General features: G+C 35.3%; 2 protein-coding genes across 6 annotated transcripts in view; one reads left to right on the top strand and one right to left on the bottom strand.

The window, feature by feature from the left end:
* Nucleotides 1-17,292, top strand: part of LOC102012951 (olfactory receptor 52N2) — a 163,249-nt gene extending 145,957 nt beyond the window's left edge. For 2 of the 5 annotated variants that reach the window (XM_005380109.1, XM_013511697.1), the window contains 2 exons: nucleotides 2,856-2,993; nucleotides 15,905-17,292. In XM_005380109.1, coding sequence (XP_005380166.1) covers nucleotides 15,955-16,926 — 972 coding nt within the window. In that variant the 5' untranslated portion in view covers nucleotides 2,856-2,993; nucleotides 15,905-15,954 and the 3' untranslated portion in view covers nucleotides 16,927-17,292. The remainder of the gene's footprint in view (nucleotides 1-2,855; nucleotides 2,994-15,904) is intronic. The other 3 variants (XM_005380112.1, XM_005380111.1, XM_005380110.1) reach the window with 2 other exon arrangements.
* LOC102003756 (olfactory receptor 52E8-like) lies at nucleotides 5,693-6,631 on the bottom strand. The gene has a single exon (XM_005380430.1). It carries the CDS (start codon nucleotides 6,629-6,631, stop codon nucleotides 5,693-5,695), a length of 939 nt encoding a protein of 312 aa, XP_005380487.1.
* Nucleotides 17,293-17,448: the final 156 nt, after the last annotated feature.

Here is a 17,448-nt window from a genome sequence, read left to right as displayed (position 1 = left end):
CACTGGAAGTGCTGTATGGGTCGAGCCAGTGAAGCCCTCTGGAGTTCACAACTCATCACAGATTGCCTCAGATGTTTGTCCTATTGGAATTTGGACATGCTTTGGTCTCAATCCTTTGTATCCCCATTTGCAACTTTTGGTGTGAAAATGTTTATCTTATGCCATTGCATGTTGGAAGTGTTTAACTTTGTTTTCATCTGTACAGGGATTTGCAGCTAAGAGTTTGCCTTAAATCTCGAAGGAGTCTTGGGACTTGGACCTTTCAGCAATACTGAAACTGTTGGGAGTTTGGCAACTCTTAGAGAGGGACTAAATGCCTTTTGCATAAGGGGTGGTGCATGAGTCTTTAGGGGACCAGGGATGAAATGGTTGTAATGTAATATAATGTCCACAGACTTACTACTAGTTCCTAAGGATTGTTACATCTGTGTTACAATGTTCAAGTTCTGAAATGATAAGAATAAGCATGTCTTTGTATCTGGAAAATGGTTTAAAGAAATGTGTCTGGTTGCCATGTTGACAAGGGATGGATTGTTATGGCTTCTACATTGTGTCAACTTGAGAAGTTTAGAAGGTTAACTAAGAGACTCAGCAGGGGGCCAGAGTCCTCACTTTGCAAACATCCTGAGCCTGTGCAAGAACAAGGCACAGAGATGATGTGGGCAGGGAGCCTGCTTACAATATAAGGGAGGAAAAAAGGCTTGCTCTCCCTCCCTTTTGCTCTTGTTGCTTTTGCTGTCTTCTGCTGCCTTGAAGTGTTGCCCCTGTGCCATGCCACCTTTCTTTAGAGCCAGATGATCATTGACTGAAACCCCCACAAATTGTTAGCTTAATTTGGGGCGTTGGGTATTTTATCCCAGCAACAAGAGAAAAGTAACCAAGACAATATTTCTACAATAATTTCCATCCCTCATCCTTAAATATTGAGTCCACACATTTGATGCTCATGAAATATGTATTAATGAACTTTCCCATTACTGGGAAAAAATATCTGATACCCATGATTTAAAGGAGAGTTTTATTTGGCTCACAATTTTAGAGGGTTCAGCATGTTTAACAGGTTCCAGGGCAGGAGCATCACGGCAGAAGGACACGGTGGAGCAAAGTTCCTGAGTTTGTAGAGGGAAGGAAACATAGGAAATGGGTAGAATGTCAGAGAGGAAGGAACAGGAAGTAGATATAGTATCCAAGGTCACACTTTCGTGACCTATCCAAACACCCAGAAGTATGATTCGCTAATACCCTAGGGATTTCTCAAACCAGTCAAGTTGACAATCCAGTTTTAACTGTCACAACATAATACAGTTAGTATCACTCACTGTTACTTTGATGGATATTTTACCAATATGATTCTTCTTTTTTTAACTATGTTGAAACTTTTCTTCTTGGTATAACTCCTTATATGCCTATGTAAAATTTATAAAATATTTCGAGAATCACATTACAAGTCAATATGGTATCACATTTTAAACTTTATTAAATATTGACAAATTTATGTTTAATTTGGTCAAATTATTAATTTGAAGTCCTACTAGCAGTGTTCAAATTCTCACTTTTTTTTCATTCTTAGGAATCATGTTGATTCTACACATTTATATACTGTCATTGTAATCACTTGGTTATTTACTTTATCGATGTTTTTCCTTTTTGTAATTTTGTCCTTTATTTTAACTTGGCACTATGAATAAAAACAAGGCCTTCAGTTTACCTATAACTGGACCTTGTGAGTATCATAATTTTAAGACCTCTATCTCCAAGACAACCACTTTCAATTTCTCTATCTCATTTTATTTTGAAACTCACTAAAAAGCTATTGAATTCTTTTAGTAATGCGATCCATCAAACTTATGACCTTTTACTTTATTTTTAGTTCACAATGCCTGAATTTCCCCTTTTGCACACGTTGGGCAATATGCCTCAAGACTGCAGTCACTTCCAACATGTATCATTGTTTCCTCTCTCCTTGTATTGTGTTCTACTGGAAAATGCCCAGCACTGGTTAATTCAATTCTCAACTTACTCCCTACCTGCTTCTGTGCAGGCGAATGTGGTTGAAGACAATGATGATCAGTGTTCTCAATCTAAATGCATAACCACTTTATTTGTGTGCTGTCCAGAAAACCCTTATATGTTCTCGGTTTGCTCACTCATTAGCACAGAGGATTATTGAATTTGGTCCAGTGTATCAAAACTTCCCTTTATAGATTTTGCATTTTCTATCCTGTTACATCACTTAGCTTTTAGGACAAAATAAATCTCTGTAAAGTTAACAGCTTAAAATAATGAAAATTTTTTTAGTTCAAGATTGTTAGGGTTGATAGACATTGTGAAATGATAGGAAAACACTCAAGGGTAAAGGGCAGTTAGGATGTGGGAAAAGAAAAGGGAAAGAAGGAGAAATTTTGTATGTATGTATATACAAGATAGTTAACACAGTTGTTCTACTGTTTTCTAGTTCCTTGCTGAAAGAAACTGTCAGTGAGTCCTTGATTGATCAATATTGCATGTCTCTATCTGTTTTCATGAGAAACCATGTTGAAGATATCAATATGTAGTACAACAAGCATCGTTAATTTCCTACCACTTTGTTTGTAACTCTGTATTGTCTGTACTGTTCTTTTGCTATTTTGTAAAAGGTTGTCTGTTCATGTTTTCCTCCTTTTATTTTTAAAATTTAAAAAGAAAAAGATTGTTAGGGTTGAATGAAGAATTATTTTGGGGTGGACTTTCTCACTTCATGTCCAGTCTTACTTTGGCTGGATGATCAAGGCTGTTCTCACTCACACCTCTCAGTAAGTGGAAAGCTAAGAACTGATGCATTTTAGTTCCCTTTCTCATAGCTTTTTTTCCTTCAGCAGGCTGACTACGACTCAGTCATGATGGTTTCAGAGTTTCATGGGTGGAGAAAGAAATCCTAACTCACAATCCCTTTACAAGCCTCTGCATGGTTTACTGATTTCAAAAGAAAATACGTATCAACTCAAATTCAAAAGGTGGGAAAATAAGCTCATTTCTTGAAGGGAAAATGTTAAACATCACATTGAAATGGCAGAACAAGGCCAGGGATTACTTATTTTTCAGTATTCAATTGATCTATATTGGTTGTTCATTTGGTGCTGCTCCATTTTTAGCAAAAGATGATACAGTCTCCAGTGTTCTGCAGTGCTGTTTGGTATCAGTCATACATTCATGTATCCATGTTTTTATTTCTGTACTACAACATTCTACCGATTTGTTTACACTTGTACAAGTAGCCAATAATTTTAATCATGGAAATTATAGAATAAATTGGAGAATATTATACTATAAATCCTAAAATGTTGTTCAAGATTGCCTGTTCTATTAAATTAAAATATGTTACAGCTTGAAAACAAAACCAAATAGACAAATTCACAGAAATATTCATTGCTTTGAATACATAACTCAAATATAGAGGGTTTTTAAATATTGATTATTTCAAATTGTCTACCTGCTCCATCTTCATATATTTATGTATTTAAAATTGTTCTCAGTAATTCCTTACTTTATTTTGAAGTCTTATGCATTATTACTTGGATTTAACTCAAAGCATGCAGTATTTTTAATGTTATTTTTAAAGCATATTGAAAAGAATAAGTTTTTTACCTAGATCTCTATGTCCTAAAACATCTTCAGTGAGTGCAGTAATGTAGGTTAGTAGTTTATATTTTTTCTTATATTTTTGGGAATATTATTTTACTGTCTTCTTGATTTCACAGTTTCTTTTGAGGTGTTTGCTTTGAGTCTGATTTTCGTTCAAGATGCTGTGCTCTCTCTGACTGCTTTGAAGGTATTCTCTTTACCTATTTTCCACTGGTTTCACTTTGACAATCCTTGATGACTTTTTTTTTAAACTTTTAGAAGTTTATTTTAATTTTTGGCTTGATTTCTTTCATCAGTATAATAATCTTCATTCTTCAAATATTGCTCATACCTAACTTCTTTCCACTATCCAATCATATGTGTAAATAAATTCAATACTTTGAATGGCCCCTATTTAAAAAATATTTTCTATCAAATTATTTCTCTATGTTTCATTATGAATATTTCCTTTTGATTAATATTTGCTTATTCCTTCTGATTAATATCTGCTTATTATTTTTTCATATGAGTATATTTACTGCTACCTCACCTATTACATACATAGTTTAAATTAATGCAACTTCTAAAAATAAATTTCAACATTACTATTACTTTCTAGCTCCTGGCTAATATCCTTCATCTTGACACACAATTTATTATCTATAATGATCACGATTCTTTTGTCTATTTTTGAATATTTTAATCTGATCTTTTAAATTTGTTTTGGTAATTGCTACCTTTCCATATACATCTGTATATATGTATATGTATAAAATGGAATTCTCAACATTATGAAGGAAAACGTCAAAATACTTTGAAGATTAATATTGTTACCTATATAAGAGGGTTTTAGTTTGGTTTCCTGGTAGACCATTACAGTCATGGTACACTGACTTATTCTAATAGAGAATTGAGCTAATTCTAAACTACGCTACACACTACTTTGTGATGTTTGGTCTGATCTGATTTACCTTCATGCCTCAGGTTCTCCCATGGTATTCTATTTCCTGTATTCCTTGGCAAACTTCATTGGTTAAATAGCAATGATTAGTCCTACTCAATTCATGGTACTGCTAAAGCACTCACAGTATCACTCTCTCAGAGAGCACCTTTAAAATAGAAAATGCAATGTGCATGATTAGGAAGAAAAGCAGGACTAGAGACAGGTTTCATCTTTGTTAGTTCTGTTATATCCTGAGATCTTGACAGTTTCATCTTTGCTAATTGTTATTCTCCAATGTCTTAAAATACACTGTAAGCATTCTGTCCAGATTTTTAAAGTATTTTTCTTGGCAGAAGCATTGATCCAAAATAAGCTAGTTTTATCCTTACTGGATACCCTGTCCTAAAAGTCATATTACCACAGTCAAGTTTTCAACAGTTGTTTAATTATAACTTTTACTGCTTTCCTTTGTGCATAAATCATGTTTTTGTATTGTCTGATACTCTTTTAACTGTTCCTTGAAAAATTTTCCTCCTTTGGAAAAAAATTTATCGTATTTCTGAAAATTTCTTCATTTTTCTTTTTTTACTTTGTGATGAATTGTGATATGCTTCTCACTGTGAGACAAGTGTTGTCAGTGTAGCTCCTTTTTGCTTGCACAATACTACCATAAATAAAAATATTTTATGCTTTTTCTTCAAGAATAGTAGAAGCAGTAACAATGTTTCTGTGTATACAAAAGACAAAGAAGAACTATATTCCTATCTACTCCATAACTGAATGCGTACATTTACTATCTTGATCTCAGCTCAATGCACTGGTTGACCTGGAGTTTGGAAAGCATAACTTTTTGCTCTTTTGAAAAAAAGTAGCCCTACTTACTCTAGAAACGCTATATTTCATTTGTTTTAGAGCTTTGCTTATTTCTCAATAATGATGCAGATATTATCTTATTTCTATTTATTTATCATTCAACATACACTTGAAGGTGATTAGAAATAACTATTTATGTTAGAAAATACCTTGAAAGAGAAACAGCCAGATTTTTGTCATAAATATCCATATATATGTATAGTCAATTTTGATAAAAATAATTTTTTATTAATTTTAGATCTTATGCATTCATGACCTGAGTGAATTACTTTTTATTCAGTATTTTTTAGCAAAGAGACCTTTCACTCGCTCTTGGATCTGCTTGGTTCTAATTCCATAAATGACTGGGTTGAGGGCGGGTGGTATGACCACATAGAGATTAGCTAGGAGGATATGGATGTACTGAGGGATGTTATGACCAAAACGATGAGTGAGAAAGGAGAAAAGAGCTGGACCAAAGAAGGCTAAGATGACACAGATATGGGAGCTACAGGTATTAAGAGCCTTCAGGCGAGCATCTTGGGAAGGAAGGTAAAAGACTGTGCATAAAATCCTAGCATAGGAGATAATGATAAATAGCACATCCAAAAATAAGATGGAAATATTTCCAAGACCATAGTAGACATTGGCACTGATGCTGGCACATGCCAGACGTGCCACTCCCATATGCTCACAGTAGGTATGAGGGATGATTCTATGTCCACAGTAAGGCAGCCTTAGGAGGAGGAAAATGATGGGAGCAATCATGCATAAGCTTCTTAGAACCACAACCGCAGCAATGACACCAATGATCCTGTTGGTGAGGATCATGGTGTACCTGAGAGGGTTGCAAATAGCCACATAGCGATCAAAGCCCATTGCAAGAAGTACAATGCTTTCCATGACTGTAAAAAAGTGGATAAAAAAGACTTGAGCAACACAGCATCCAAAGCACAGTTCTCGAAGGCCGAACCAGAAGATGCCCAGCATCTTGGGGATAGTAGCAGTAGAGAGACTCAGATCAAATGCTGACAGCATGGCCAGAAAGTAGAACATGGGTTGGTGGAGGCTGTGATCAGTCCAGATCAGAAACAGAATGACAAGGTTTCCAACAAGAGCAATCAGATACACAATACAGAAGGGAAAGCCAAGCCAGATTTGCACAGCTTCCAGTCCTGGAATCCCCAGCAATAGGAATGAAGAAGGGTGAAGCTCAGTGGCATTGGGAGAACACATTTTTCTACAAGTTGAATGTAGTCATGGTATTACAAGTTGTCAATTACTGCTGGGGCAATTCATTCAGATTCAGTTGACATCTACAACATCTTTTAAAATCCTGAAACAGAGAATTGATATTAGGAATCAGAGCCTAAAGGACTTGAATTATTTTCCCTCCATAGATCCTACTAACACTGTTCATCTAGACTGAAAGTATGATGGGCTAAACTGCCGAACAGAAGCTAGCATCATGTTTATGGGCTGAGGGCGAGTTAATGCACTTACTGTCCTCTACCTTAAGACCTAGACATGAGGAAATAAATTGACAATAATAACCCCCACCACAGTAACAATGGCTATCATTAATTTGGTATCTACTATTTTTCAGACATTGTGCCTACAATTATTTACATATATTATCTCATTTAGATCTCCACACACACCCTTGACACAAATTCTGCCAGTATCTAGTTTTATGGAAGAGAAAGATTTTGATAACTTAATTAACTTTCCATTGTTTAAAATTGTTTTGCTAATGGAAGTAATGAGAAAAGAATGTAAGATGTGCGAATGAATAAAAAGATCAGAAAAGTCAAAATTTCTTGGAAGAAGAATGAATATTAGATCTTGAGACTTTGTATAAGGCTTTCTGATAATTACTGTGTTTTAGTAGCAAAAACAAGAGAAAAGAAGGAGGAGGACAAAAAACAGGAGTAAGAGGAGGAAGAAGAGGATGTGGAAGAGGAGGAGAGGAGAGAATGGAATAGAACTGAGAGTCTAAAAGCAGATCTACACATTTCTTAGGGCCAGCATATCTAAAAGTAAGGTGTCTTGGCTGGGGATATGGCTCAGCGGCACAGTGCCTGCCTAGCAAGCACAAGGTCCTGAGTTCAATTCCTAGTACAAAAAAAAAAAAAGTATTGTTTTCCACATTGTTTCACTAGTGTAAAACCTGAAAGAGTTAATTTAAACTAGGAGGTATGATAGACATTGTGAAATGATAGGAAAGCACTCAAGGGTAAAGGGCAACTGGGATGTGGGAAAACGAAGGGAAAGAAGGAGAAATTTTGTATGTATGTATATACAGGATAGCTAACATAGTTGTTCTATTGTCTTGTATTTCTTGGCTGAAAGAAACTGTCAATGAGTCCTTGATTGATCAATATTGCATGTCTCTGTTTTCATGAGAAATCACTTTGAAGATATCAATATGTAATACAACAAGCATCATTAATTTCCTACCACTTTGTAACTCTGTATTGTCTGTACTGTTCTTTTGCTATTTTGTAAAAGGTTGTCTGTCTGTTCATGTTTTCCTCCTTTTATTTTTAAAATAAAAAAAGAGAAAAAATAAAAACGATACAGAATTTCAAAAAAAAATAAAATAAGGCATCTCAAAGTTGGAAGATAAATTTGCTAAGGGAAAATAGTAATCTATAAAATTTCTTCCTCAGCTTCAGTTCCTATTCAAGAGAGTATTGGGGCCATATTACATAGGTGTGTAGTCACTGCAATGTGATTTGAATATGTACCAAGACTGACTGATGGCACACAGCGTAAAAACCTCTGCTCCAAAGGCATATTCTGATTTTTATAGAATGCTTATCTTCTGCACTAACATTGGGTATTTCCAGTGCACATATAAATGAAGACACTCCTATCAAGTGGGGTAGATGAGGTCATATATGTCTGAAATATTGTAGGTGCCCAGAAAGTATTTTTCTTCCCAATTCATGCTGAACATATTCCTCCTTTTGTCTCCTTTAAAGCAGTAATGTGTACCATTTTATTCCCACCTCCGGTGCTCTCAATCTTAACTCAATTTCAGTGAGTCCAAATTCCAGTTCTAAGCATGCATTGCAAAGACTTACCAAGATTCCTTCCTTGGACCTAAGGAGGCATTTGATAACTCTTTGTTCAGTTTTGAAAACACATATAAATAACTTTAAAGGACATCAATGTACCCTGGGAGATGTTAATAAAGTGTTTGTGTGTGAGTGTGCTGGGGAAGAAGATTACTAACTTAGTCTCCAGATGCCAGACAGTTTACCATTAAAATGAATATTGATTCCCCTTTGGCTTTACACCAGCTGAAGAGAAGCTCTAGAGAAATCTCAGTGAACATTCTTCCCCATAACTCAATCGCTTGCCAGCACTTGTGGTTTCATATATTTTTGACAGTTCCTAACTTTTGTCTTTTCTTATCTTTCTATCACACAATGAGTTGCTTGATATACTCCTTTGGGTTCTGTTGTGAATTGATATAACCATTAACTTTTTTTGTTTTAACAAAAAGCAGCATAAAACTGACCACTTGAAAGGTCACAATATTCAGCAACAGTGAATTAAGAGTGTTATGCAGTTATCACTGCTATCTAGTTCCAGAACAATTTCATCACTCACAAAATAAAAAAAGTAAATGACGTATCCATTAAACAGCATCACGAGTGAGGAGTGTCCCATTCCTTCCTCCTTCCATCCCCTGGAAGCCACTACTCTCCTTTCTGTCTCTATGAATTTTCTGTATTTAATTATTCTGTATGGTCCACATAAATGGTATCATTCAATATGTTACTTTTTGTGTTTGGCTTCTTTCACTTAGCCTAGTGGTTTCATTTTATGACCAAGAAATATTCAACTGTATGTATATGTACTTGCATTTTATTTATACATGTAGCATTGATAAATATTTGAGTTATTTCCATATTTGAAGTATTTTCACTAGTGCTTTTATGCACGTTTTTGCATAAGATTTTGTTTGAACAGCTGTTTCCAAATTTTGGAGTTATATACGAAGATGTGGAATTTGGGAGTTATATACGAAGAAGTGGAATTTGGGGTCTTATGATAATTCCAAGTTTGATTTTTTGAGGAAATACTTAGCTGCTTTCCATGATGTCTGCATAAGTTTATATTGCAGCAAGAGATGTATGAAGGTTGTGTATTAGTTGACCACATCAAATTACCTAACACTTGCAACCTAAAGGAACAGAAGTTTATTTGGCTTATGGCTTCAGAGGATTCAGTCTAGGCAGAAGGATAATGGTGGAAGTGTGTGGTAGAGCAAAGCTGTTCACTTCAGGGTGGCTTGGAAGCACTGCAGGATAGCAGTGCCAATGAGAGATGCACCTTCCAAAGTTATGCTCCCACTGATCTACCTCCAATGGGAGGTAGAATGCACCTCCTAAGGTGCTTTCAGCTGTGAACATCAGTGGGTTAATGTGCTGATGAGTACAGACATCCATGATCCAATTACCTCTACAGGAGTCTCTAAATCCAGTGAAGCTGACAATTAAACTTACCCATCATGGGTTCCCACTTCTTACGTCCTCTGCAACATTTATAATCTTTTGACTCTTAAATTTACACTCATCCTAGTATGAGCTAAATTGTGTTTTGCTGTGTTTCAAATTTGCATTTTCCTAATGACTGATGCTGTTGAGCATCTATTAAAGGGCACATTGGCCTATTGTTCATCTTTAGAGAAATGTGTATTGAAGTCATTTGCTCATTTTTTGACTGAGTCAAATACATTTGCTGCATTTTAAGTTCTTCCTATAGTCTAGATACTAGGCCCTTATTGGATACATGATTTTTCAGTAATTTACCCCATCCTGTGGACTGTATTTTACTTTCTTGATAGTGTTGTGTGATTCACAAAAGTATTTGATCCTGATGAAGTGTAACTCATTTATTTAATTATTTTTTGTTTTCTTATATAAACAACTTAATTTGAGGTCATGATGCTGCAGATAAAGTTCAGTGGCACAGTGCCTGTCTAACAAGCATAAAGTCCTGAGTTCAATTCCTGGTACCAAAAAATATAAACAAAAACAAAAAAGAAGTACCTCCATGATTTATCCTAAGAATACTACTAATGTTACTATTTATTTATATTTATGCTTTGATCTAGTTTAATTTAATTTTTTGTATAGGGTAGAAAAAGAGTGTAGCTTCATTATTTACATATGGATATCCTGTTATCTTGATACCAATTATGGAAGAGATTTCTTTCCTGCACTGAAGGATTATTGTACCATTATCAAAAGATTATCATATCATTATCAAAAATCAATTGGCTATGGATATATGGGTTTATTTCTCAACTCAATTCTTTTCCATTAATTTTTATGTCTGTTCCTATGATAGTATCACGCATGTTTTATCCATTCCTCAATGGATGGGCATTTGTGCGCTTCCACGATGTAGTATTACAAATTGTGTCGCTATAAACATGGGTGCACATATATCACTGTGATATGATGTTGTTCATTCTTCTAGAAAAATACCAAAAGAGAAATAGCTGGATTGAATGGGACCACTAATCCTGGATTACTGAGGAATGTCCAAACTGATTTCCACGGTAGTTTCACCAGTCTATACCTCCATCAGCAGTGGAGAAGGGGTCTTTTTCTCCACAGCCTCACCAGCATTTATTATTGGTTGATTTCTTAATGATAGCCATTCTTTCTGGAGTGAGATGGAATCTTACTCAGCTATAAAGAAAGATAAACTTGAGGCTTTTATAGGTAAATGGACACAACTAGAGTCCATACTCATAAGTGAAATAAATCAGACCTGCATGTGTAAACACCATATTGTCTCACTAGTGTAAGAACCTGAAAGAGTGAATAAAGTTTAAAAGGTACCATAGATATTGTGAAAGGGAAAAAATGCTCAAAAGGAAAGAATAACTGGATGAGGGAAAACAGAAAAGAAAGAAGGGAAATATACACACACACACACACACACACACAGGATAGCTAAGACAGTTGTACTACTGATTTCTATTGCTTTACTGAAAGGAACAGTTACTGTTTAAGTGTTTGATCCATTTTACATGCCTATATTTGTTTATCTGAGTAACCAATTTGAAGATATCACTGTGTAATACGACAACCGTTGTTAATTTCCTATCACCTTGTCTGAAATTCTGTATTACTTGTACTGCTTATGTGTTAGTTTGTAAATGTATGTGTGTTTGTTAATATGTTATCATTCTTTTATATTTAAAATAAAAAATAAAATAAAATTTTGTCAAAATTTGTGTAGATGCTATTTTTTTTAGCAAAACAAATCTTATTTTTTTTAACTAAGGCATTCTTTCTAATAGTTACCTTGAGTCTATATATTCATCTTGTAATATAGCTAATGCTAAAAGACAAAGCAACAGCTCAAGTAATATATTAAAATTTTTAGTGTTCACAAAACCAACTTCTAGAAATACAGGAGATTGTAGTAGTATTTCATTGTATGTGAATTTCATAGAAACTGTGAAACATGACTTTATTGGGATGGTGCAATTTGACTTCAAATAATGAATGAAGTATAGAAAAATTGTTTTATAGGTTTTTAGCAATCTGAAGATAATGTCAAATAGTAAAATTTCTTTTCATCACAACATAAATTTTAATCAAATACTACCTTGGAAAAATGCATACTAACTACAACAAGGAGATGGTATTTTAGTATTGAAAGTGTTTACAATCACTAAATAAACACTGACTTCTGCACTGAGGACAGATAAGGAGATGGATGAGAAAAACAACCAGTTAAACAAAAAACATGATAAACAGGAAGAACTATTCATAATCACTTCTACTAGAGCTAATTTACTTAAACTTAACAGTGAAAACATATTCCAACTAGTCCAACTTGGTAAAGGAAAGCGTTCAATAGTACTCAAAGAGGAACAAAATACTCAATCACTTTGTAGAGGTTAAAATAAATGCAAATTTTATAAAGATAATTTTTCCAGAATTTACACATATAAAACTTCCCATGACTTTTCACCTCATAAACTTCAATAATTTTTCTAGCTATATGTAGACAGGAAAAATTAGTAATGCAAAGTATATTAGGATAGTCATAGAGTAATTATGTTTTATAGAAAAATATAAACAAATATTTAAGAGTAAAATTCATAATTAGCTGGGTGTGGTAGTGCGTGCCTGTAATCCCAGCATCCAGGAAGCTGAGTAAGGAGGGTCATTGTGAGTTCAAGACGAATCTGGGCTACAAAATGAGTTCAAGGCCAGCCTGAACTGCATAGTGAGACCCTGTCTTAAAAAGAAAAAAATAAAAGAAAGACAAATCCATAATTAAATTTGTAGGACTATTAAATGATAATATTATGTTTAGATATTAAAAGTTTGCTTTCAAAGCTTAGATAATGAATGGAAAAAATGTCCACAAGATAATATTAGAGAAAGAAACTATACGACTGCACATCAAATGGAACTTGTTTTTCTAAAAACTCAGAATATTATACATAATAACTAGAAAAGGATAGAGTGAACTAAAGGAAACTTTTTAGAGTGATTATGTCTCTGTGCTTAGTTTTTTGATTTCTGTTTTAAATTTTATCTTTATCAGTATATGTTTGCAGTACATATTTATTACACTCACCATGGGAAGTTAGTCATGTATCTAACACATCTTAATTCTTTGATTACAAGTGATTTTTCAACTTTTCATTATACTTTCTATAGTTCCCAAATTTTCTACATCAGGGTATATGAGAAACAGCATTTTAAAAAATGGCATTCATCAGCCCCAGACTTGGTGGTTACAGTTCTCACTTGAGAAAAGACATTTTATTTTTTTTCCACTCAAAATTGCAAACTCTTATGTTCAGACTCAAATTTCATTCTCCCTCCAACAGTACCTACTGAGACACTTAATTATGGAGAGTCAGTAAGCTTAGAGATACCTTGCTAAAGAAAGAGTCCCCAGGGAAACTAGAAATCCTATGTAAGAAGATGTCCTTCCTGTATTCAAAAAACTCCAAAGGATTTTTCAGCCATGCATAGGGATGTGGTTGTGTCTAGCACCCAGGTGAGTTTGAGCCATTTTCAAAAATACCTACTTTGGGAAAATGCAAAGACAGTGTTGGCTAGAAATATAATAGTTTGGAATATGGGAACAGTGAACAGAAAACAAAAAGAAGCAATGTATTTTTCTATCCCTTTCATGTCTTATGGGGTAATGACCCTTTTAATTTCCAAATTTAGACTCATTTTCATTTCCTCATATCAAATTCATACATATAAACACATTATCTGATTTTATACATTTGTTTAGATTTTATTTATGTGTTGCACTTATATAAAAGGGTGAACGGTTAACATTTTAACCTTTAAATTCCTCTGGTTTAGAACTATGAAATGACGGTTTCTCCATATGATGACTTTTTTGAAGCATCATTATGAGAATTTCTTTATTAGAAAGGACATTTTGTATGAGACCTTATCAGTTGGGAATGAAAACCCATGAATCCTTGAAACTTGTCATTCTTTTGCACTTCCACTTTAATGAGCTCTGTGTACTTAAGGAAGCAGGAGAGCTTGAAGCAGCGAAATTCAGAAAGCTCAGACTATTGCAGTCTTTGTGGTTTCACTGCCCTGGAATCTACATTTAAAGATGTAAACGTCTATGCAGTTTTCTGAGTGCCAAGATGTGTTTTACTTTGCTCTGATGGCTTTGCTTCATGACATCAACTTCAGATGGATGTGCACTCTACAACATTACAAACCATGAGCTTGCAAGCAACGGTCTTCATCCTCCCAGCAAGCCATGGTCCTCATCCTCCCAGCAAGCTGTTTCTATTCTCTCTGCTCAGATTCTTCTCTGCCTTTTTGCACCTAAGACCTCTCACTAAAGTTACAAGAGTATATTTGCAGGAGTACCCTCATCTTTTCGAGCCTATAAGCCGTTTAACTTTCCCATTTTAACAGTGTCTCAAAGATTGGCCATTTGGTCCTGTCTTGATGAATATGAAGGTTGTACTTACATTTAAAATGCCTCAATAATGTCCCTTATAAATTTCTCAAGATAATACAGAATAGATTCTTAATAAAACACATTGTTCAGGACCACATAAATATTTGATTTGATAAGGACTTATTCTATCTAGTACTCAAACTCTATCTGATGTCATTAACATATTTTTTCACACTGTTGAATTTCAAAGGAAGTCCTTGACAAAAAATAGGAAAATATTTAGCCACATGTGGTGGTGCATGCCTGTAATCTCTTAAAAACATCATTTTCATTTTTTAAGTAAAAGAAATATTTTAATCATTAAGAAACTTCAAATTTCCTCAGATACCCCAGAACCTATAAGCCCTTTAGATACCACTCAGTTCCAGCCTTACAAGGAATAACAATTCAAAGATGTGGATATTATTTTTGTACTGAGTGTCTGTTCAGATCAATCAATAATCCTTAGAACTCTTCTGGCTTCCTGATAATAAATCTAATATTGAGAATAGACATGGAACTAAATTTTTAAAAAGTAAAAAAGCAGAGAAGTCAAAGAGGAAAATGTTGTACCCCGATGAATCCAAGTCTTTAATAAAATAATTATAGAATTTACATTAAACTTTCTAATGCTTTAGAACTTTAAATATTTTCCTGTTTTTTTCCTTTCCTTTTTTTTTTTTTTTTGAGACAGGGTCTTGCTGTGCATTTCACACTGGCCTTCAGCTCACCATGTAGCCCAGGCTGGCCTCAAATTGGCAGTGATCCTCCTGCATCAGCCTCCTGAGTGCTGAGATTACAGGCATACACCACTACACCTGGATAAATATTTTCCTGTTTCTTGTGAAGAAATTCCTTTGAAGCTCAACAGTGTGAAAAAATATATTAAAGACATCAGATAGAGTTTGAGTACTAGATAGAATAAGTTTTTATCAAATCAAATATTTATTTGGTCCTGAACAGTATGTTTTATTAAGAATCTATTTTGTATTATCTTGAGAAATTTATAAGGGACATTATTGAGACATTTTAAATGTAAGTACAACCTTCATATTCATCAAGACAGGACCAAATGGCCAATCTTTGAGACACTGTTAAAATGGGAAAGTTAAACTGCTTATAGGCTCGAAAAGATGAGGGTACTCCTGCAAATATACTCTTGTAACTTTAGTGAGAGGTCTTAGGTGCAAAAAGGCAGAGAAGAATCTGAGCAGAGAGAATAGAAACGGCTTGCTGGGAGGATGAGGACTGTTGCCTCCCAGCTCATGGTTTTCAGTGTTCTAGAGTGGAGGATGTGTACTAGCAGAGAAATTTGGATAATGAGGCTAGTTACTCAGTTTGCAGGGGGGCACTGAGGACCATGTGGTTGTCCTGTGGTAGGATTTTTAGATACTACAGCTCAAAAACTCTCAGGAGTTAAAAAATAGCGCTTGTTATCAGAAGGTCAATACTAATAGTATTTGTGGGTCATACTGTCCAGACTAGTTTCTCTTATCTGGTTTTTAATCCTTTTCTCCTTCTTTTATGCAGAAAGCCATATCTGTGAAGCAGCATAAAATGTTCGCCTCTTGTCAGCCAGTATGTCTGGAGCCAACAGTTCCTGCCTGACCCTGGGAGTCTTCATCTTGAATGGTGTTCCTGGCCTGGAAGCTGCACACATCTGGATCTCCCTCCCATTCTGCCTCATGTACATTGTTGCTGTCCTGGGGAACTGCGGGCTCATCTACCTCATCAGCCATGAGGAAGCACTGCACCGGCCCATGTACTACTTCCTGGCCCTGCTGTCCTTCACTGATGCCACCTTGTGCACTACCACCGTACCCAACATGCTGTGCATATTCTGGTTCAACCTCAAGGAGATTGACTTTAATGCCTGCCTGGCACAGATGTTTTTTGTTCACATGTTGACTGGGATGGAATCTGGGGTGCTCATGCTCATGGCCCTTGACCGTTATGTGGCCATCTGCTACCCCTTACGCTATACCACCATCCTCACCAATCCTGTCATTGCTAAGGCTGCTCTGGCCACCTTCTTGAGGAGTGTGACGCTCATCATCCCATTCACTTTCCTCACCAAGCGCCTGCCCTATTGCCAGGGCAACCTCATCCCCCATACCTACTGTGACCACATGTCAGTGGCCAAGGTCTCCTGCGGCAATGTCAAGGTCAATGCTGTCTATGGTCTCATGGTTGCTCTCCTGATTGGTGTGTTTGACATCTGCTGTATCTCTGTGTCTTACACTATGATCCTGCGGGCTGTAGTGAGTCTGTCCTCAGCAGATGCTCGTCACAAAGCCTTCAGCACCTGTACATCTCATATCTGTGCTATTGTAATCACTTATGTGCCTGCCTTTTTTACTTTTTTCACTCATCGTTTTGGAGGACACAATATTCCTCACCACATACACATCATTGTGGCTAACCTTTACCTACTACTTCCTCCTACCATGAATCCCATTGTTTATGGAGTCAAAACCAAGCAGATTCGGGAAGGTGTAAACAAATTTTTACTTGGAGAAAGATTGGCTTTATCTAAAGCAAATGATGCATGAAATAGATTTCTTGGAGTGAGGAGAAGGTAGTAAAGAAGAAATGCCTAAAAGGTGTGAGTGACAGGATATTGTCACTCTGATATATAACTTTTTTTCTGAAATCTTGCAAGTATGCGTTATGAAATATTTCTTGTATGCAAAGATCTGCCAAAGTAGAAAATTCAGAATGATAACCTAACTGTTCTTCATAATTTATGTTTCTCCTAAATGTTTATGGAGTCATATATCCAGTGAGATTAGCATGATAAAGTGTGGAACAGAGCCAACCTACACATTGTATGTGTAAAGAAGAGGCTGTCATAACATGAGCAAGCACATCCTCTTCACTAAGGCACATTCTATCAGATTAAACATGTTTCTGACACAGACCCAGTGTTGTAATTTTCCATGATTGATTAAAACACACTACATTTAGATGGTTTCTGGAATTTTGCTTATTAACTTTTAAAAGGCCCTAGAATTCATCCAAGAATGTGCAAATCTTCTTTGTTTTATTTCTGTGTTACCAGTTTGAGAACATCA

The sequence above is a fragment of the Chinchilla lanigera genome, unplaced genomic scaffold (genome assembly GCF_000276665.1).
Source record: "Chinchilla lanigera isolate Chin_1 unplaced genomic scaffold, ChiLan1.0 scaffold00013, whole genome shotgun sequence".
NCBI lineage: Eukaryota > Metazoa > Chordata > Mammalia > Rodentia > Chinchillidae > Chinchilla > Chinchilla lanigera.
This window is presented reverse-complemented; position numbering and strand designations above follow the sequence as displayed.